Consider the following 19,814-nt stretch of genomic DNA (forward strand, 5'->3'; position numbering starts at 1 on the left):
ATGTTATTTTGCAGAAGAATTTTTGCCATTGTATTTTTATTAAATTATAGGTAGTACTTACAATATATTCCGTCCCTTCTTTAGGAAGTGCGTACAGAAATATTACATATCTTGTGAATCGAGTTGAAAGTTAACTAAAATTATGTTGATATTAATAAAGCACTATGAGGAAGTCTTTCTTCAATTTGCATCAATGGAAGACATGCTAATTTTTGTCCAAAAGACTCTCACAGTCTTACAAGTTCTGAACACATCCTATATTAGTACTTAATGCATACTTCTAATTTTCAAACTCATTAGATTCACATAGAAGAAAGGAAGAATCTTTATGATACCATTTGGTTTCTATTGAAACTTCCAAGCAGAAAGAAAATGTAGTGGTGTTCCCTTCCACCCAACAAGCAATGCTTTGCCATTCTTCTCAAGTGTGTATGAGTTGCCATTGACAAACTGCTTAACCAACAGGCTAGCCTGATAGAATGACCATTGATTCAGTTCAGCCTCCACGAGTTGATAATGAGTGAAGAACGACCTCCAAACACTGATTCCCACATGCCTCACTAACCTCTCACTTCCCTCTGTTGCAATGATGCTTCGGATGCCCTGCGAACAAAATCTCTCCTCTACAAACTTTCTATCTGTGTCAACCTCCATGCAACTGCCTATACAATCAAAGAAGGCACTGAAGTAGAATAAGGCCTCCGTGAACCGATTAATCAAGGAGGGGGAGTTATGTTTGGCTTCGACTTCAGCAACCGTCATGATGCATGGCCTAAGTTTTCTTATAACTCTCATGACGGTCTCTAGTCTGTCGGGCCTTACAATCATGTAGCTCGTATCCATCGAAGAGTACACCGAAATTGCCTCCCCCTCCTCGACATCAAACATGTTGTCTTTGAGATCCTTAACATCTGGTACTATCACTGCTTTGAAAATAAAAGGCAGGCTCAAACTTTCAGCAAAGCTTATCAGCCTCTTACCTGTTGTATTTATAGCTTCTTCCGATGTTCCAATAGCACTGATCTTCACATTATTGATTGACATGAGCTTCTCGTCGCCAATGCTTGCATCAAAATAGTCCACCGAACCCCATGGCGGATTGAAAGATCGATCAGATGGATTCTCTTTGCTGAAGCCACATGTCTAAGATGGTCTGCATTGAAGTAAAATGAATGATCTAGCCAAAAGCAATTTTTTCAAAGGTTACCAGATTCACAGGGTGGCTGGTCTGCAATGCTTTAATCATATCTTGTGCTATTAAATCCCTTTCATTTGTTCCCTTGCATGAAATTTTTCCAGTTTCTCTTTCGATCTTTTTCACGTAATGCATCCGCAAAGTAGTATACAACTCTTTGAAGTGGATTTCCAGTGTTAGAAGACAATGTGAAACATCCTTCGATCAGATTGGTAGCACAATTGTATTGTTGGTTGCTTACTTTCTCAGCAGCAGACAGCAGAAGGTTTGCAAGCTCTATGCTCTCATTTCCCCCAGCACTTAAGCCTCCAATTGACAAGCCAAATGGATTCCTAAGCATGTAAGGGTTGTTATCTGCAGGGGATGACATCTGAATGAAACAGGCAGCCGCAATTCTCATGATATCTTCTGTCGACAACTCCATTCCTCCTCCACTTTGCTGATCTTCTCTATCGGTCAAAGCATTTATTTTTTTGACATTCAAGCGATTGTGGATTGGTTGGTGGTTGCTCAAAAGATCTAATAATGACAAGTCTGCTGAGGATTGCTGATCATTGGATCGGAGGAGTTCTGAGTTCTCAGGCACAAGTGAGTCAAGTATCTGCTCTACTTCTTCTGCAGGGGCAATTGGATTGTACAATGATTGAATTGCTGCAGAAATTGTATCAACCTGCATGTCGTCTGCAAATTCTGAGAACTGTTGTTCACTGGGCATTATGGGGCCTCCTATATCAAAGGAAGTATCATTGTAGAAGCCATAACTTGACCAGAGGTCACTGAAGCCGCCCATATCTTCTTCTTTCAAAGAAATGGGTCTGATTGCCACTGCATTCATCTTCTATGTTCTGAACAGGATAGTACATCTGATGCTCTCCAAGATAATTGAGTCCATCAGCAGAGCTCAGCATCTTGGCAGAAAAACATTGATTCAGTGGTGAGTCCATTGAGAGCATATGCTCTATTTAAACACAAGTATACTAGTTGCAAAGTAATTGAGGTCAGAATGATCCAGAGGTTGCATACTTGTGGCAAAATTTACAAGTGGAAGGATCCAACAAGACAAAAATTGACAGGAAAGTTAAGCAACACATGACAACATTAACATAAGACAATTAATTACTGACAATAGTGTTTGCAGAAACCATATTATATCTGTGATTTGTCCAAAGGATGAACTACATAACAAAGAATGAGTCATAGTACTAAGAAAAATTGATGGAAAGCGCCACAACCTTTTAGACATTTAATCCAAAACTGGTAGCCAACAAACAACTGATCTAACTAGAAGATTGACATGAATAATCGGTTAAAAACAGAAAAGGTGGGAGATGGTCGATGCAAACTATTCAGACTGCATGATATCTCCACGACAAAGGTTCAACGATTAGAGCTTTCTTATAACAGACAAATGTATCCATTGGCAACAAGGTTTTGTCCAGTTTAATAGTTTCTTCCAAGAAATATACCAAGAACAAAGGGTAGGATAATCCACTACATCTAAATTCTGGTTGTATTCTTCTCAACTCTAGTGTCTGCTTTCAGATCAACCAGACAGGGTGACGTGTGGAGATAGACGTTGCAGCTCAAGCTGACATTTAGGAGGAGAAGCCTTTCGACCTAGTCAGAGCTTGGGAGGCCAACAAGGAATTGGATTAGTTTACAATTGGTTGGGTTTGCAAGTCTTGGATGTGAGGACTACTCAGCTTAAGAGGCAAGTCATTCTAATTAATAAATAAATAAAGAGGCAAGGCTTTCTCACTTGCAAAAAAAAAAAAAAAAAAAAAAAAAAAAAAAAAAAAAAAAAGCTGCATGAAATACATATTAGTCAAAAAGTAGAATATAGTGAGAATTTTTGTACTTAATTTTTGAGGCAGTTGTATGCAAATATTTTTGAAAAAGAGGAGCTAATCTCCAAATACAGTGAACTATCTGATGCTCTGAGCTTTCCAGCCAAAGGCTTCCATCGAGTGGGTTGTGGTAGAAGCAGGCAATAGAAGGTAGTTATTTTGCACATGAATCAGAACTGGGTAAAAGAGTAGATGGCTAAAATTACCACGCAAACTCTAATAACTGCATAAATAGGATTCCAAACACATTCCGAGCATTAACAATTAACAGTATAAATAGATCCCTTGTACTAAACTTTACAGTAACCAAAATTCTAAATTAGGTAGAAAAACTTGCAGTACTGTGCATTTCAAGGGTGAAAAATGGAAACATTCAAGTCCTTTCAACTGCTGGATTGTTTTTTTTAAAAAAAAATTGTAATCAATGAGACAAAGAAAGAGAGACAGCAAACCGGACCTGTCCTCTCTTGCTCTCCCTAATTATTTTGCGTAGTGGTTCATATCCACATCACTGTCGCCAGCCTTCAGAAGTCATCTCCAAACTCCCCACTCCTACCTCCTCTCTTTTGTATCTTTCGACCTTTCCCTAACACCCTTTTGTCCTTTTCCTTTTAGCTGGCTATGTTCTTCTTTTGGCATAGCGAATGACCACAGATGCATGATTCGTGAGGGAGGAGCCAACCCAATTCCACAGAGACTGGAAGAGGAAAAGAACAAGAGAAGCAGAAACCACACAGAGTTTACACAGAAAGATGAATGGCGTCTCTGAGGCAAAAGAGCTGCACAATTCAAAGATGGCCAAGATAGATCCTTCAGCCCCCAAGAGAAGGTCATCTTTGTTTGTTTTTTTTTTCCTTTGCTTCTAATTCTGAAGTCTGCATCTTTTGATCTTATGCTCCTGTTCTGTTGTTCAGAAAGTTGATCCAAAAGGCAGTTGTCACTGTGAGAATTGAAGATAGCGTTGGGAAGCAGAAGGGTGAGGGTCCACCTTCTGATAGTTGGTCTTGGAGGAAGTATGGGCAGAAACCAATTAAAGGAACTCCTTTCCCAAGGTAGTTCTCTTCCTCGTTCTTGTTATTCTAGCTCTTACATATTAGTCTTACGGCAAATCACTCCAGCCAAAGATATCTCTTCTGCTGCTGTTCACTCTGCTGAACTCCAGCCAAAGTCTTACTTCAGTTCTTCCTTTCCTATAGTTTTGATTTCCAGTAGAACCTTCAGAACAGAGTGGCTACTGAAAGTTAGTTGCAATCAAGATCCTAAAATAGTAGCATACACCAAGTAAACTAATCACACAGAACCAAGTTACCCTTTAGGTAGTGGATTTGGTTAGCTCTAGATCAACAGTGTCCTGAAATAACTATACTGCCCTGTTGGCTGTTGTTACTTTTTATTCTTTTCCTGCTGTTCTAGGGGTTATTACAAATGTAGCACTTGCAAGGGCTGTCCAGCAAAGAAGCAAGTAGAGAGGTGCAAAGTTGATGCATCAATGCTTATCGTCACCTATACCTCAAATCACAACCATCCAGGCCGTGATCTCCCCTTCATCAACCCAACCACACCTGAAGAATGCTCTCATAACCCAAGCAGCCCAAAGCAATCCACTGCTACAGGTGAGGAAGCCATCAGCATTGGAGAGTTATCTCCACCCAAATGCTCAGAAGATATCGCCCAACAAAACCCAGTAACAGAAGAGGCAGTAGAAGATGGCCGGGATCATTTGAGCATCATCTCTGTGCCATCACCAGCTCCCAAAGTAGCTGAGGAGAATGACTTCTTTGATGAACTCGAGGAGCTGCCCATCGTCTCCTCAACCTTCTCAAGTTTGTTCAGGGGCAGCTTCTTTGATGAGAGGATCCTTCTTCTTCCCTCCTGACACTGCTGTCTTATTTTTCTTCTGTTCCTGCACTTTATGCAAACACTTCCATCTCTCCCTCCCTGACATATGAACTGAGATGGGAATCCAAAAGCTGAGCATCTTTTGGTCATGGCATAAGTGTGGAGATTTTCCAAGCAATGCTTTTTGTATAAAATGATTGCAAGATTAGTGGATAAAATTGCAAAGAGATACAAAAATACAGCATAGACGACATATCTCAAATTTCCGGCCACCTACGATGGATGTACCATAACTGATATCTACCTCATCAGTGCTATTTATGGGATAGGCAATAATCGAGGCAAACATTAATAGAGGCAAAAGGAAAACATCTTTACTACGTGCATCGGTGCATGTTATCCCCAACACCATTAAAAGATGGGTATAGTTGGTAGGAGTCATCCACCACTGTAGCCTGTAGGAATGAATGCGAAAGGTTCATTTGACAATGGGTGCTCGCCTTTGCCAATAAAGAGTATCAGCACACCATAAATAGCATATTTTAGTGCAGTTCAATTTAATGACAGATAACTCTTCAAAATTGAAAAAGAGAAACCATTGGCATGTCATAGTATAAATGACGCCCTCCTGGTATCTCATTAAGAAAAATACTACTAAGATAGCGTATTGATGCCAACGGAAAGCAAATAGGGTCCCATAGAGCAAAATGAAGCATTCATTAATACCTTTGAAGATAGAATATGATAGCTCTAACATGCAATAATTCGTGGTGTTGCACACAAACTAATGAAGTGGTAATAACAAGCATTTAATAGCAAAAGACGAGAGGCTATCATAAGAGAATAACTTACAAAATTAATCTTTTTCACTTTAGAACAATCCTAATTAACCGTGAAAAGCAGAATCTACTCTTGATGTTGCTAACAAAGGATCTATACTCTTAATAAGTTGCCGGCTTGGAATTGCAAACTTTCCACAATACAAAGAAAAAGCACAATTAGACCACCTCAGCCCTGTAAGGCTTGTCTAACATCAGCAAATTGATGCACGAGTACTGTTCTTCACTGATCAGAAGCTGGCAATGAAGAAAGGGCTTTAAGGGGATTCATAATCACACCATCAATTAGACCATATTCTTTTGCTTCCTTTGCACTCATGAAAAAATCCCGGTCAGTATCTTGGTTTATCTTCGCTAGGCTTTGACCAGTATGATACGCCAAATAACCATTCAAATTAGCCTTGTGATGTAGCATCTCATTAGCCTGAAGCAGAGAAAAAAAAATACTAGGGTTTAGCAGGGATGAAATAATAATTCAGTTACCTATAAAGAAGGCACATGTTTAGTGGAAGTCCACACAAACAAGATACAGGAATTACAGACATCAAGAGCTCCTGATAGTTCCAGGAGGAAAAGAACATTGAAATGGAATGATATTTAAGGTTATGCCTAATGGCTACAACATCTAGAGCAGGCTCCTGGGTGGTTGGAACCTCGATTTACAGAAGCTCAGTCCTAACATCAAAACTGACAACCTTACTACCTCAACAAATTCTTTACGAGTATGACTGACGTAATCACATACTTGAGGTTCATAAAATTTTAAAGGTAAATCTTCAGGTTTACCTGGATGTCAATATCAGTTTGTCCACCTTGAGCTCCTCCAAGAGGCTGATGGATCATTATCCTGGAGTTTGGTAAGCTGTATCGCTTCCCTGTATTTCAGATATTCCTTTTAAGAATTAGAATAACATTCCAGTTGGTTCTGGCCATATAATCATCATAGTAAAAACTAAAGAAGTGTTACCTATAGTGCCAGAACTCAGAATGAAAGCACCCATGCTGTTATTGCAAGGAAAAACAATTCAAGATGAAAGTCAGCTACCTTATCCAGGATGGCAACAAAAAGAAAGAGAGAGACACAGATCATACACAAAGCCTCAAAGATAACCAATGAAAGGGCCACAACAGTTCTATCAGGCATAAGTAGTTAACAGTATGTTGCTTTCCAAATTTTCAGTAAAATTTCAATTGAACAATAATTAAATTGAAATGGGGATCACAAAAACTTGGGGAAAAAACATGTGTAAGCCATATTTACATATCCGAAAGTATATCATAAGGTTGTGGCAATTATCCCTTTGCAGAGGTGAAAACCTAAGGAAATCCACATCTCTAATGGCTGCAATGAACAGGGAGCTGAGGACTACATATTCCATTACCTGGCAGCCAGTCCGACACAAACAGTGGAAACATCAGGCCTTATATGTCTCATTGTGTCGAATATAGCCATGCCTACAAAGAAGGATGCCTCTACTCTTAGTAACATGAAATAACTTGTTAAAATTACTAAGCTAGACAGGAGAGAAGACATTACCAGCTGTCACAGATCCTCCTGGAGAATTCACATACATGACAATATCCTATCAGGGTTATCAAGCAGAAAATTTTAGTCCTTGTCAATTATAAATGCAGCTGCAGATTGAGTGTCTTCTATATTGGAAGAGAAAATGATAATGATAACAGATAGAAGTAATAAATATAGAACAGAACAAGTAGGAGAAGTTCGCATGTACTCTAGAACGTCTATTTGATGGAAAAACATAATTTGTTGGTTTAAACTCCTTAATTCTTGTAATGACTAAATGAGACATAAAAAATTCAGCTTCATAAGCATCCAAAGAGGTGCTACTAGAATTGTTTACCCAGGTCAACTATAAAGAGAATGTTATGATAAACGATTAATAATGATCATCAAAACATGATGCCTCACCATCAAGCCAAAAGACAAAACTACCATGAGAAACAACGTGACAGAAAGCCCAGAAAAAAAATAAAATAAAAGTAGAACAACACTTTCATAATAGAGAAGCCTATACATGCAATATCCAAAAAAAATTGATTAACTTAGTCATACACTAAACTTTGGAGCAATGCTATAAAGTCGACAAGAATCACACAAGGTGGACGTGAAACAAACTCAAAATAATAGGCAAGATTCACAAGACAAATTTCCTTGAAAATGATTAATCTCCCAGGTGTTACTTGAAATTTAATATCAGAAATGCATATGCTACGGTAAAGTCAATATCTATAAATATTTGTATGCATGAATACAGATTGCAATGACAAAGCATAGGAATATGTAGAAGATACAGTGCCAGAGTACCAACCAAATGTAGTACCGTGCAATAGGGCGACAGAGAAACAAAGGTAGCCCCGAAAAGGAGAATACCATAAATGTGAATTGTGAAGCAAACATGAGAGAAGACCAGCGAACAAAAGAAGTCATGATAATACTTTCCGAAAGGATTGTTTAAAAAAGTTGACGGCTTACATGTCGGGGGAGAATGCCAATATGGATTTATAAAGCTGATATCAGAAAATTATTGGACAAAGTAAACAACTATATATTACATACTAATTATTTGCATCTTCTGAGTCTATCTTGTGTTGATGATATGCACAACCCAGCCAGTAACACAGCATACTAAACTCAAAAAGGCTTAGAATTACATGTCCTGTCAAGTCTCAAAGACATTCTCCAAGAACATCTTCGGAAGCTTAAGCAAAGCATAAGATCAAGGATAAAAAGAAACCTTGGTAGGATCCACAGCGTCGAGATAGAGAAGCTGCGCCACGATAATATTTGCCATATCGTCATCCACAGCACCACCACATCGAATAATTCTCTGCAATATCGCAAATTTAAAAGTGGGTCAACCCCAGAAACAACAAATATGCAGAGAAAAGATCCCACACAACACTTACATGCTGAAAGAGCTGACTGACGACACTCTGAAACCGCTCCTGCACCATCGGCGGTGGTCCCTGCCCTCCCTGCGCCTCTACCGGGAAGTAGGGCGACGACGGCACCAGCAAATCATCCCTACGTTGCAAAATACAAAATCTTAGAATCAATAAACACCAAGAGACGATGAAGAAAAGCAAAATTAATAAATGACCTCACCTAATGGACCAAACCCCTTGCCTTTGAGTTCGGTCCGGAGCCCAGAGCCCACTCGAGTATGACGCCTTAGGAGAGGAGGAGGAAGCCGCAAGGTTCTTGTAATTCCTGCAAGGAAGAGTGTGATTAGATAAGAAAGAGTCCTGACAAGAAGAGGAGAGAGAAAGGAGCTTACTTGGAAGAAGGGGAGGAGAGGAGGGTCTGGTGGAAGGGGAACCGAAGGGTTTTAGGAGGGTTTTTGTGGAGGGATTTGAGAGGGGAAGCAGCGGGAGATGTCGGCGCCGATGCCATGAGAGAGGAATTCGCCATTTGCTTTTCTTTCTCCTTCCGTTTGAGCTCCGGCTTCTCTCTCTATTTGGGCTCTTATCCAGTAGCAAGGAAGAAAGAGAGAAGAAAGGAGAAGGACGAGCAGGACGAGGTGGAATATAAAAAGCCCATCCGTCTTCTAAATCGGGAAAGCCCAAATCCGAGTAATATGGCTCATTTTTAGGTTTATTTATGGTTATTTGTCCTTCGGCTTTATGATGGAGCCATAATAACGTTCTCATATAACATTGCTATAACACCATCACACCAACAAGTTCTGGGATTATCAATGCACAATACAAATATTTCCCTGCTTAGTATCGGTAATAGTACAATGCTTGACATTGCCTAGAATCTGCAGTAAATCTTGGTTGAAATATTAACAAGAATATGAACAGGCTACACAATCTGTGCAATCAGATTAAATAACCCAAGCATCTCTCTCAATGATGTAAAATAATCGGTCGATGAGTTAATTTTACAGAGATGTGGGACAAAAATTAATTTATGGCACCACTACATTATACAATCTCATATGCTTGATAACTAACAAAGCATGATACACTGAGAGAGATTGTGGGCACTAAGAGAAGTACAGGATCGTCAAGAACAAGCAGAAAGCAGGCTCGCCCTTCAATACAAGATTCTGGCTCTAAGAGGGAAAATCACATTTATTTGGGCCATCCATTAGACTGGGCCATATGATCTTGCCATTCACCATAACAATATTTTGGTCGAAGCCGGGTAAGGATTTCGATCTGATGTGCTGCAAGGCCCTTGACAGCCAATATTTCCTCCCAAATCCGCCTTAGTTCTATACGAAAGAAAAACTGAGTAAGCATCAGCAGGTATAAGTTAAACTTCTGCTTGCAACATCCACATACATCAGACATACAGCAGTATATTTCATTGTCTTATTTGAATTATTCCCCTGATTGAAATGAATAAATAGGAGACTAGGAAAGCTGAAGGTCCCACAGAGTGACTTCACTAGCAAACAATCCATTACCAACCAAATAGGAATGTTTGCTTTATAGATTCTAAGAGTAACAAATTGATGCTCTTCTATGCGAAAAAGTTAAAGATCTCTAAAATCAAAATAAAATTAACAGCAGGAGAAAAGTTGACGCTATTCTCAAGAGTCTAAAAGATTTAGTAGAAACCAAGAGAAACATATTGTCATGTAAAAGTAACTGAAGCATAAAATCATAAGTTAAACACGTTCTTCCTAGCAGTTGGCCAGTTTCTCAATGAAAAAACAACCAGTCAAGAGTTCTCAAGACGGTAAAAAAATTAAAAGATATTTACTACTCAATAATAGACTTCCTACTTACCAGATTGGTGCATAGCTGAAAGGCACATGATTATCATGTCAAACCGTGGAACTTTGACCAAATTATCCAGTATACTAACTGCTAATTCTGTTTCTTCCCTAAACATGGAGGAAAAAGAGTTTTCACAAAATGAGAAAGGAGAGTAATAAATGAATGTTATGAATCTACATAGAGTGCAGACAATTTGTAGAAGAGCAGGCATTTAGCAGTATCAAGCAACATACCTAAAAATTCTGGTGGTGCACTTGATAATATCAATCAGGATGGGCGCGGAAAGTGCATTTTTAAATATTTGAGGTAGGCTATTTGGTGGAATTGTCTGACCATGGAATGTTTGAAAGAAGATAAGTTTTTAGTACAACCAACTAGGTTAGAACATAACAGGATAACATCTAACCTTCAACAATTCAGCTTGCTGTCCGCAGTCATCAGATATTGCCCTCCAAGAAACCTCAAATTCATAAGCTGATTTTGGTGCACAGACATTTTTGGCAGAACTAGCCATAACTCGTGCAGCAGCACGGGATGCAACTTCCTGCAATGATGCTTTCAGTTCATTCTTCTGTGTGGTGCATTGGTTCTCCTACTTGAATTGAGTAATATTCAAAAGGGTCAAAAAGGTTACAACAGGTACTCCTTTTCTCATTAAAATGCAGAATTTATTAACTATTTACTGCTTACCACATAGCAAAGGCTAAAAGATAATCTCAGAGAAACTCATGAAATTGAGGTTAAAATTGGCAAGGTTGACAAACAGCTTGGTAAGTCAGTCATATAAGCAGTTTCAAATTTTAATGGACTAAAACCTGAAGCTCCTTCTAGCATCACAAATACTAGACTAACTACAAGTTACAATAGGTTTTGGAGTGGTCTTATCATATACAATACATATAAACTTAAAAATCTGAACTAATCATCAACATATCGAAGCCCTCTATATATTATTCAAATAATTTGAGCCCCACACCTCATGCATTAGGTAGTCGTAATTATACTAAAATAATCCATTATTGATAATTTCTGTGTATGATAAGTAGATATCTGAGGCAAGTTTTTCCAATATAGGCCTTTCCAAAGTTCTAGATTACATCAAATGGCAAAGTCCAATCTCTCACGTTTACACTTATTATATATATACACACGTGAACATCTGTATGCTTTCAGGTATGCAGTTGTTCTTATGAAAGCAAAGTTATGCAATTGTTTGTTAAGAAAGCAATGTGGTTGAATTCATGCAAATAGTCAGCCAGATTAACAAATTATATTCGATGATCCGAATAAAGTCAGCCAGATTAACAAAGTTACATACCATTGGACAAACAAGATATAGAGGATGGTTAAGATATAGGGAAGAGGCCCAAATGGACTACAGAGAAGACAATGGAGGAAAAAAAGAACTGTCTATGAAAGGATCATCTCTAAAAGGCTTGCTGCTCAAATATTCTAGACATAATTTATCTTTGAATATTGAAGAAAAGTTCTTCCTGGTGTACCTTCACACTAGCATCTTTGAAACTAAGGTTGCCTCCTTTTGATTCATCAAATACATGTCCTCTGGATTCTGTATTAGCTCTTAAAGTTTTCTCTGTATCCTTTAAAGCAATCAGAGGCGGATCAGAAACTTTGATACTGTTGCCCTGAACAAGAGTGTAGGTTAAAATTAATTCATGTACATGAAATACAGAAAGCCCAGATAGGGAAATCCAGTATCTAACTCTTATTCTTGCAAAAAGATGAAGAAAAATCGAAAGGTGAATCACTTGATAGGAGGTTTTGTCTCCAAAATTCTGAACATACTATCCAAACTATTCAATAGGTACCTTTCTGCTAGTTCTATCTGCAACTGAAGCTGTCTTCCTGGCATCACTAGAGATAGAATAGCTATTTGTACCATCTATTGATCCCATCTCTGAACAACCTGCCCTTTGAATTTCAGGAACAGAACCTTTTAATGATGCAGAAACCTTCTTGCCCAATTCCTGGATAATTTACACCAAGCTTAATAAATTGCAGAGTGCAGACAAAAAATCGCTGCAAATGTATCTTCATGTAAGACACTATCTGGTGCTTTTAGGGGTACAAAGGCCCCTTAATGAGGTAATCATCAAAATATAAAAATGTAGAGACATAACTGCATACAATTCTTTTTGTCTTGCGGTACTTCTGTCAGTCAATTGTGAGAATATCAAAGAGTTCTACTATAAGTGAAGGACGCTCACCTCCTGATATAAAGCTTTTGTTTCAGCATACTGCTTCCTGAGCTCTTGATTATTAGGCTCAAGTCTCATAGCGAACTCAGAATCTGGGATAAGAACTTGGATGTCATTAACTATAGCAATGAAATGAAAGGCAAGGCTAAATATCTGTGAAATGATTTTCATGGAACAGAGATAAGAAGACGGGATACCTTCCATGGATGCCTTAAATCTGCCAAGCTCTTTCCTTGCAGTAGCTCGACGTGAGTATGCTTTAACATAGCGATCATCCAAACTTAAGGCTTCAGTGCAGTCACTTTCAGCCTCTTCAAATCTAATGTATATGAGAAACATTGAACAGATTATGGGTTATAATGACAGAATAAATATTACAAACACAGATTTATGCTATGGAAGAATATTAAATGACATGATTAGGTAAAAATAATATACCAAAATGAATGAGATAGCCAGACATGAAGCTGCAAATACCAGTCTCAGTGTGCACCTTGATTTCAGCACTTATCAGTACAGAAGTAGTTCTAATCTCATACTGTTTATAGTTTATACTCAGAACTAACATCAGCATGAACAATTGGTCCACAATGCTAAAAAACAATTACCGGACAAATATATCAACAGATGATTGCATCCAACAACTAGCTTGCAATTCCACACGAAATCCAACCATGCAGTAGCAATTCTCACATAAGTCATGGAGAAAATTTGATCAGTGGAGATCTCTTTGACAATAAATTTGGCAATTGTTGAGATATCTAATTGCAAATATCTAAACAACTTAAGTGATAATTACTTAGTAGTTTATACAGGTCCTGCAAACAATTTATAGTGGCATAAGCAAGGTTGTGTACATCTTGCCGTATCAGTACCCCCCCCCCCCCCACAATCTCACATCAGAAAAAGCATCACTAAATTGACATCTGTTATGTCTAGCAGATTTCATTCATGCACCCTTTTATCTTGTTGGAAGTTAAATTCCTCTCTTCAAAAGCACTGGATGGATGAGTACTTCTTGTGGTTTCAGTAATAAAGGCTCAAATGATTAATCAACAATCTCACAACAATGTGGACGAGAATAGCTTATGGGAATCTTAGAAATAGAAGCTCATGTATTAGCTTTAAAATGTATCAAATTATTAATAACACACAATTGAAATTAACTAAAAACTTGCCTTTTTAGCCTGAGATATGCCATAGCTCTATTGGCAAACGCAACTGCTGTGGGAGACAATCCAATACTTCTCGAGTAGCAATCAATTGCTTCAGAAAACTTTTTTTGCTTAAAATACTCATTACCCTACAAGCAGAAAAAGAGGACCAAATTAGCATCATAAAGTTCAGCTAGACATATCATGAACAGAAAGAAACCAATAACCAGAGATCACTTGTCCATACCAGATCCTTCTCTGACGCAGCATCGGGTAATTTTTCCTCATTCAAAAAGCCTGTGTACTTCAAATAATCTATTTTTTCATCAATACTTTTTGCAGGGACTTCTGAAACAACATTAGTTTTCTTCTTAATCTCAACTGCAGGAACTCTTTTTAGAGTCTCTTTACTTTCATGGCCCTTTCCAGCATTCTGTGAGGATCCCTTCAAGAAAAAGATCATATTATTCTTAAAAAGACACCTGATATTATATCTTATACTGTTCACTTGTTCAGAGAGTAGAATGAAGACCAACATATCAAAGTATCAAACTGTTATGCAAGCCCAAAGCTGTTTAAAAAGTAATGCAGCAATATTCTCAAGTATCCTTCATATATTGCAAGAACTTCAAAGATAGACCTAACTTCCAACAGAAAGAGCTGAAGGCATATGTGGAAGTTATCGGACAACAGCATGAGTCACTTATCCAAGATTCTCCATGCCATAGATGCATCCCAGATCATAACATATACAAGCAGATATTTGGGAGTAGGTTTTTTTAATTCAAGGAGTATAATATCAGTTTGCTATGCAGCACAGATCACTCAAATAATCCCATTCAAATTTTGTATACCAGTTCCTTACCTTCAATCCTTAAGTAATTGAACTTCAGTAAGTATACCTAAGCATGCTGATGACAATCTTCACTTTGCCCATAGTGCATAAATTATCAAAGAAGAAAATGCTAAGTGCACGTAATGCTTAAAAAAAGGATTGATTGGTGAAAGACTGAAACAAAATCTTTTGGCTAGTTCTAACTATATACCGTTTTACTGATGTTAGGTGTCTGGCCACTCAATTTCTGATCTTTGTCCTTGTATAACTTATCCCATCCTTGCAGATCATTTAAGAACCCTTCAAAGTCCTGATGTGCACACAAAACACACAAAAATAATAACATAATAACAAATAATCAAGCTAAAGAATTCCAATCTTGATATCAAAATCTAGGGCAGTGCTAAATCCAGTTCACAGGCACACGCACACCAACAACGAACAACTAGTTCATTCATTCGCCCTAGCTAAGCCCACAAAACCAACGACCCAAAAGAACAAGAAGAGACAAGAGAAGGAAATCGAAAGCTTCAATTCATCAAATCGTTTTCACCAACTAATTAGAAACCAATCTTTTGAACTGCAACAGTTGTAGAACTTCAAAACTCGCCGAACAACGAGAACTAAGACCCAGAAAAGAAACATCCAATCCTTCGCTCGAAAGAAGTGAGGAATACGTTACCATTGCGCGATCGCGGCCTGACTTTCTCGATGTCCCCGCCATGGAATCCAGAAGGACAAATAAATAGCCAAAAGAAAACCAGAAAGATCTGAGAAGATGGAACGATCAAATAGAACCAAAAATTCACAGAAGAGGGCGTGCAGAAGAAAGGATTCGGAGAAGAAGGTAGCAAGAGAGTCGAAAGATTAGCAATGGCGGGACGAGTTCGTCTCTCCCAATTTCTCCTTCTCTCTCTCGATGCTTCGATGAAGAAGAGGGCTTTTCATTGGAGGGATATGGGCCGGGCTTTTATAGTTATTACTCATTAGGATGTCAGTCAATTTTGGGCTGGCCCAGTAGATGATGAACTGGATCCGTGGGCCATCGCTATATATTAAATCCGGTCCTCTCGTAGTGGGTTGGGCTGCAATTAACTCCAAGAAAATAGGAAGCGATGTGCAAAAAGTTAAAATGAGAGGGCCTAACAGTGATATAAATTAAGTGAAGGGTTTAAAATGCAAATTCTGTACGAAGAAGAGAAAGGAAATCCAATCCACAGAGACTCCAAGTCTACACCTCCACTCTATATGGAAGGAAGGAGAGACGGGATTACGACGACTACAACCACACAGCAAACACCCATCCATAGACGAAGGGTTCGGGTCGGGGTGGGGGGTGGGAATAACACATACGCGATGGGGGGAATTTACCCATCGATCTCACCATCACCGCTTAAAGGTCCCGCCTTTCTCGATCCAACAAGAGGCAGGTGCAGGGGAGCGAAGTATCCCCTTCCTCTCTTTAACCCTAACCCTAGTTCCGTCCTTCTCTTACCCCAATTACCCTCTTTTGATCCCTCATATCTCTTCTCCGGACAAGACTCATCTTTTCTTTGTTGTTCTTCTCGTCTCCCCTATCCAAAGTCGTCGCCTTTTTCTCTTTTCCTTGCGCCGCCACGGAGGTATAGATTATTGTTCTACGTTTCTTGGGTCGATCTGGATTTCTTTGGGCTTTTCTTCTATAGTTGGCTGATGGATTTATCGGAAGGTTTGGTTTTTTATATTGAATTATTTCGTTTATGTAGGTCTTTTTGTTGTTCACGTTACTGTGTTCTAATGCTTTTAGGAGATTTGTCGGTGCTTTCTTCTTAGTTCTTTAATTTGTAATAATATTGTGTTACTAATTCTAATTCTTTTAAATCTGTTTATTTGGTTCATTTATTCAATTTCCGGTTCTTTATTATCTAATATGATCAATCTTCTGACTTCTTGTATTATTTCAGTCTTCTTTTGCTTGCTGGTGTTGTTCTTGATTACTAACTTTTGTATTGTTTTAGTTTGTACTATATTTGGGTGCCCAAGACATGGCTGATCAGCTAACTAATCTTTTAGTGATTTCTTTTAATTTGCAGATAAGAAGAAGAAGAAGAAGAAGAAGTGTTATATGTCCTGTACTTGAGTTGTGATCTTCCAATGGATAGCCTGGGTTTATCAGGATTCACTGCTGCAAACAGTGTCATGAAGAAACGTAGAAGTGTTTCTTCAAGGAGGCCTCGCCCAGACACACATCCAACAGCGGAGGGTCATGATATGTCGCCTCCCTCATCCACGCCATCTTCAGACAATACCAGCAAGCGCTCTCCTGATGATAACACGGGCTATGATTCCTCTTCGCAGAGGAAAGAATTGAGCCTTAACACTTACGTTCCAAAGGTTGCTTCAATCAATAAGATTGAAAGTTCAGCTGATTTCAGAAAGTTCAAGAAAGATGAGAAAAAGTTTGGAGCTCTCAAAGTATTATACAAAAGTAGTAGTTCGAGAGGTGAGATACTTAATAATTCTGATAAAGAGCAGAGTGCATCAGACTTAAAGAGATGCACTGAAGGTGTGGTTGCTCCAACTAATTGGAAGAGCGCAAGCGGAGGTAAAGAAACTAAAATTAATTCAAGGTCCCTGGTTGGATATGTTGGCAAAAGTAATGGACGTCATGATATGGATCAGTCAATTGGAGCTCTCAATCGATCAGCTGAGAATGAATCGAGAAAGGTCAGGCTTAAGGTTGGTGGAGTGACTCGTACTGTTCATGCAAAATCAAATCTGGAGAGTGGGAAAATTGGTTTGCATTCTGAGAAGCCCTTGCGATCAGCGGATGCTTCTCGACATCGTCAAATGATGATCCTTCAGGTAATCAGCTGGTTTATCTTGCTTTGACATCTAATTTAGCGTAGTACTTAGACTATTTGGAAACTTTCTTCAGACGTTGCCTAGCTGATACTCAAGTTTCCTATAATAAACCCTTGTGGAAGTGAAGTTATTATAGTAATGATCTGCACACTATTAAAAAATTACAATTGGAGTAGTTCTTCTGAACAAAAGAACAAGATAATTTAGATAAAAAAGTCACATAATTCAGTATTAGTATGTCCTGTAATATTTTCAATATGAAGCACTGCTTCAGAATTCACTCTCTTTGGAAGAATCTAAATATTGCTTCACTCATTTATTTATTTGTTATTATTATTTGCTGTAGGATATGTCCGATGATGATTACCCTCCACCTGAAAAAGCAAATGACTTGCAAGGAGCTTCAAGGAAGGATTTCAATGGAGGATGCTTTTCTCGTGGAGAAAAAGAGGACTCACATTCCAAAAGTACAGAAAAGAGCATGCATGTGAAGGAGAAAGATAAGCACCAAAGCATTACCTTTGTTGAGCCTGTTCGGAAAAGTAAAAGGGTGCCAAAGCGACGAACAAGAGAAAGTTCATTTCGTGATGGAGATGAAGATGATGAGATACGTTATCTTGAGAGACTCAAAACTTCAAAGAGCAGCGTGGGACAGAGTGTCGAGCATGAAGATGATGATGACAGTGTCAAGAAAAGGAAAATATCCAAGGTGTCACAAAGTAGGAGAAGTGCATATGATGTGGATGTAGACTACAGTATGTCACGATCCAACAATGTAAGCAGAAGGAAGTTGAAAGCTGTAAAACAGTTGGATGACACAGATTACATTGAAGAGGAAGAGCATGGTTCGGATGATGAGCTTGATGCCAAGGAAAGGAAACTTAAAAAAGAATCTCCAGAACAATTGACTTATGCTAGAGCAGAACCTCTTATGACACGTCGCAGAGCCCTTCAATCAAGCAAAGCTGCTGGTGAGAGCTTGATCGAGTTTCCTGATGGGTTACCACCTGCTCCCACAAGAAGTAAGGAGAGAAATGTTGTTCTGTGAATATAGTGATTATGATAGAAATTAGAGTGTTCAAGATGATATTAACTTTCACTTTGTGATTTCAGAGCAAAAGGAGAAGCTTACTGAGGAGGAGCAGCAAGCAAGAAAAGCTGAGGCTGCTCAAAGGCGTAAAATGCAAGTAGAGAAGGCAGCTCGGGAATCAGAGGTTCATCTTTTGTTCCTTGTTTTGAACTATTGCAATTCTGGGTTAGCCCCTTCTGACTTGGAAATAGTTTGCCTAATCTTTTTTCTTACAGGCTGAAGCGATAAAGAAAATATTGGGCCAGGATTCTAGTAGGAAGAAAAAGGAAGAGAAGATCCGCAAGGAGCGTGATGAGATGGCACAGGTATAAAAACACTAGCAGTAGTCTTATGTTTTCAGTAGAATATCTGGCCTATGCTTACTGCTTGAAGCCTTGAACTTGTGCATTTCTCAGAAGAGAGCTGCTGAGTCATTGACATTAGCATCAAACTCTATCAGATGGGTCATGGGACCAACTGGCACGATTGTTACGTTTTCTGAGGATGTGGGTCTTCCAAGTATATTCAACTCCAAGCAATGCAGGTTAGGCACCATTTTTTATTGAAATTTGTTTTTCTTTTCTTTTTCTGTATCCATGTCTATTATTATTACAAGTTTCTTCCTTGTACTTCTAATGCCCTTCATGCAGCAGATTCTTTTTATCCTTGCATGTAGTTTGTAGCTTTTTGTAATTTCTTACATGCTTTTGGTGTTTTTTTAGCTGATATCACTTTTTATTTTGGTCCTCTATTCAGTTATCCACCCCCACGAGAGAAATGTGCTGCCCCATGTTGTACCAATGCATACAAGTACCGAGATTCTAAATCCAATCTTCCGCTTTGCAGTCTAGAGTGCTACAGGGCTATGCAAGGAGGTGTTCAGCCAGTATCAACTTGTTGATTTTGTTATTGTAAATCTTCCAGTCTTTGCAGGAAGATGCAGTTCTGCAGTTCGCATAAATAGGCAATTTTAATTGGTGGAACAAGTTCATTTCATGTGGTTTACGCTCTGATTGCTCTCAAATGACTAGAAGGTCAAGCTCAGTTGTGTACATGCAAATATGAAACTCTTTAGAGGTGTATACATGGAAATTCGTTCACTTTATATTTCTCTCGATATTTTGATGAGCAAGCAAGTTGAGGAGAAAAGCCAATACCTGTTCCAGTCTCCTTTATATAATTTAACAGGGAAATTTGTGATATGAGAGTGTAATT

The 19,814-nt window shown here is 38.6% G+C and overlaps 5 protein-coding genes across 10 annotated transcripts; 2 read left to right on the plus strand and 3 right to left on the minus strand.

Moving 5' to 3' along the window:
- Nucleotides 1–345: 345 nt before the first annotated feature.
- LOC140782001 (protein SLENDER RICE1-LIKE 2-like) lies at nucleotides 346–2,030 on the minus strand. Its single transcript, XM_073128315.1, has 2 exons — nucleotides 1,437–2,030; nucleotides 346–1,143 (listed from the first exon to the last, which is right to left on the minus strand). Exons 1-2 carry the CDS (start codon nucleotides 2,028–2,030, stop codon nucleotides 346–348), a joined length of 1,392 nt encoding a protein of 463 aa, XP_072984416.1.
- Nucleotides 2,031–3,555: 1,525 nt separating this feature from the next.
- Nucleotides 3,556–5,099, plus strand: LOC140780903 (uncharacterized). The gene is made up of 3 exons (XM_073126608.1): nucleotides 3,556–3,871; nucleotides 3,957–4,094; nucleotides 4,456–5,099. The coding sequence occupies exons 1-3, from the start codon at nucleotides 3,795–3,797 to the stop codon at nucleotides 4,916–4,918; spliced, it is 678 nt and encodes a 225-aa protein (XP_072982709.1). The 5' UTR covers nucleotides 3,556–3,794; the 3' UTR covers nucleotides 4,919–5,099.
- A 590-nt stretch (nucleotides 5,100–5,689) lies between these two features.
- LOC140781211 (ATP-dependent Clp protease proteolytic subunit 5, chloroplastic-like) lies at nucleotides 5,690–9,294 on the minus strand. The gene is made up of 9 exons (XM_073127099.1): nucleotides 9,023–9,294; nucleotides 8,851–8,955; nucleotides 8,652–8,769; nucleotides 8,480–8,572; nucleotides 7,258–7,303; nucleotides 7,103–7,175; nucleotides 6,688–6,722; nucleotides 6,507–6,595; nucleotides 5,690–6,144 (listed from the first exon to the last, which is right to left on the minus strand). Exons 1-9 carry the CDS (start codon nucleotides 9,154–9,156, stop codon nucleotides 5,944–5,946), a joined length of 894 nt encoding a protein of 297 aa, XP_072983200.1. The 5' UTR covers nucleotides 9,157–9,294; the 3' UTR covers nucleotides 5,690–5,943.
- Nucleotides 9,295–9,574: 280 nt separating this feature from the next.
- On the minus strand, nucleotides 9,575–15,604 carry LOC140781209 (uncharacterized). Of its 4 annotated transcripts, none has more exons than XM_073127098.1 (12): nucleotides 15,369–15,604; nucleotides 14,898–14,996; nucleotides 14,099–14,284; nucleotides 13,876–14,000; nucleotides 12,895–13,016; nucleotides 12,707–12,789; nucleotides 12,308–12,466; nucleotides 11,981–12,124; nucleotides 10,885–11,022; nucleotides 10,712–10,806; nucleotides 10,488–10,585; nucleotides 9,575–9,967 (listed from the first exon to the last, which is right to left on the minus strand). In XM_073127098.1, exons 1-12 carry the CDS (start codon nucleotides 15,408–15,410, stop codon nucleotides 9,825–9,827), a joined length of 1,434 nt encoding a protein of 477 aa, XP_072983199.1. In that variant the 5' UTR covers nucleotides 15,411–15,604; the 3' UTR covers nucleotides 9,575–9,824. The 4 variants fall into 4 exon arrangements, with proteins under 4 accessions (XP_072983199.1, XP_072983197.1, XP_072983198.1 ...); XM_073127096.1 differs by having other exon boundaries at nucleotides 10,885–11,070; XM_073127097.1 differs by having other exon boundaries at nucleotides 14,099–14,296.
- A 322-nt stretch (nucleotides 15,605–15,926) lies between these two features.
- LOC140781208 (uncharacterized) lies at nucleotides 15,927–19,704 on the plus strand. Of its 3 annotated transcripts, none has more exons than XM_073127092.1 (7): nucleotides 15,927–16,308; nucleotides 16,759–17,530; nucleotides 17,877–18,552; nucleotides 18,644–18,744; nucleotides 18,836–18,925; nucleotides 19,016–19,143; nucleotides 19,356–19,704. In XM_073127092.1, the coding sequence occupies exons 2-7, from the start codon at nucleotides 16,820–16,822 to the stop codon at nucleotides 19,498–19,500; spliced, it is 1,851 nt and encodes a 616-aa protein (XP_072983193.1). In that variant the 5' UTR covers nucleotides 15,927–16,308; nucleotides 16,759–16,819; the 3' UTR covers nucleotides 19,501–19,704. The 3 variants fall into 3 exon arrangements, with proteins under 3 accessions (XP_072983193.1, XP_072983195.1, XP_072983194.1); XM_073127094.1 differs by having other exon boundaries at nucleotides 15,935–16,112; XM_073127093.1 differs by having other exon boundaries at nucleotides 16,110–16,394.
- Nucleotides 19,705–19,814: the final 110 nt, after the last annotated feature.

The sequence above is a fragment of the Typha latifolia genome, chromosome 2 (genome assembly GCF_019914945.1).
Source record: "Typha latifolia isolate L0001 chromosome 2, TyphaL0001v2, whole genome shotgun sequence".
Classification (NCBI taxonomy): domain Eukaryota; kingdom Viridiplantae; phylum Streptophyta; class Magnoliopsida; order Poales; family Typhaceae; genus Typha; species Typha latifolia.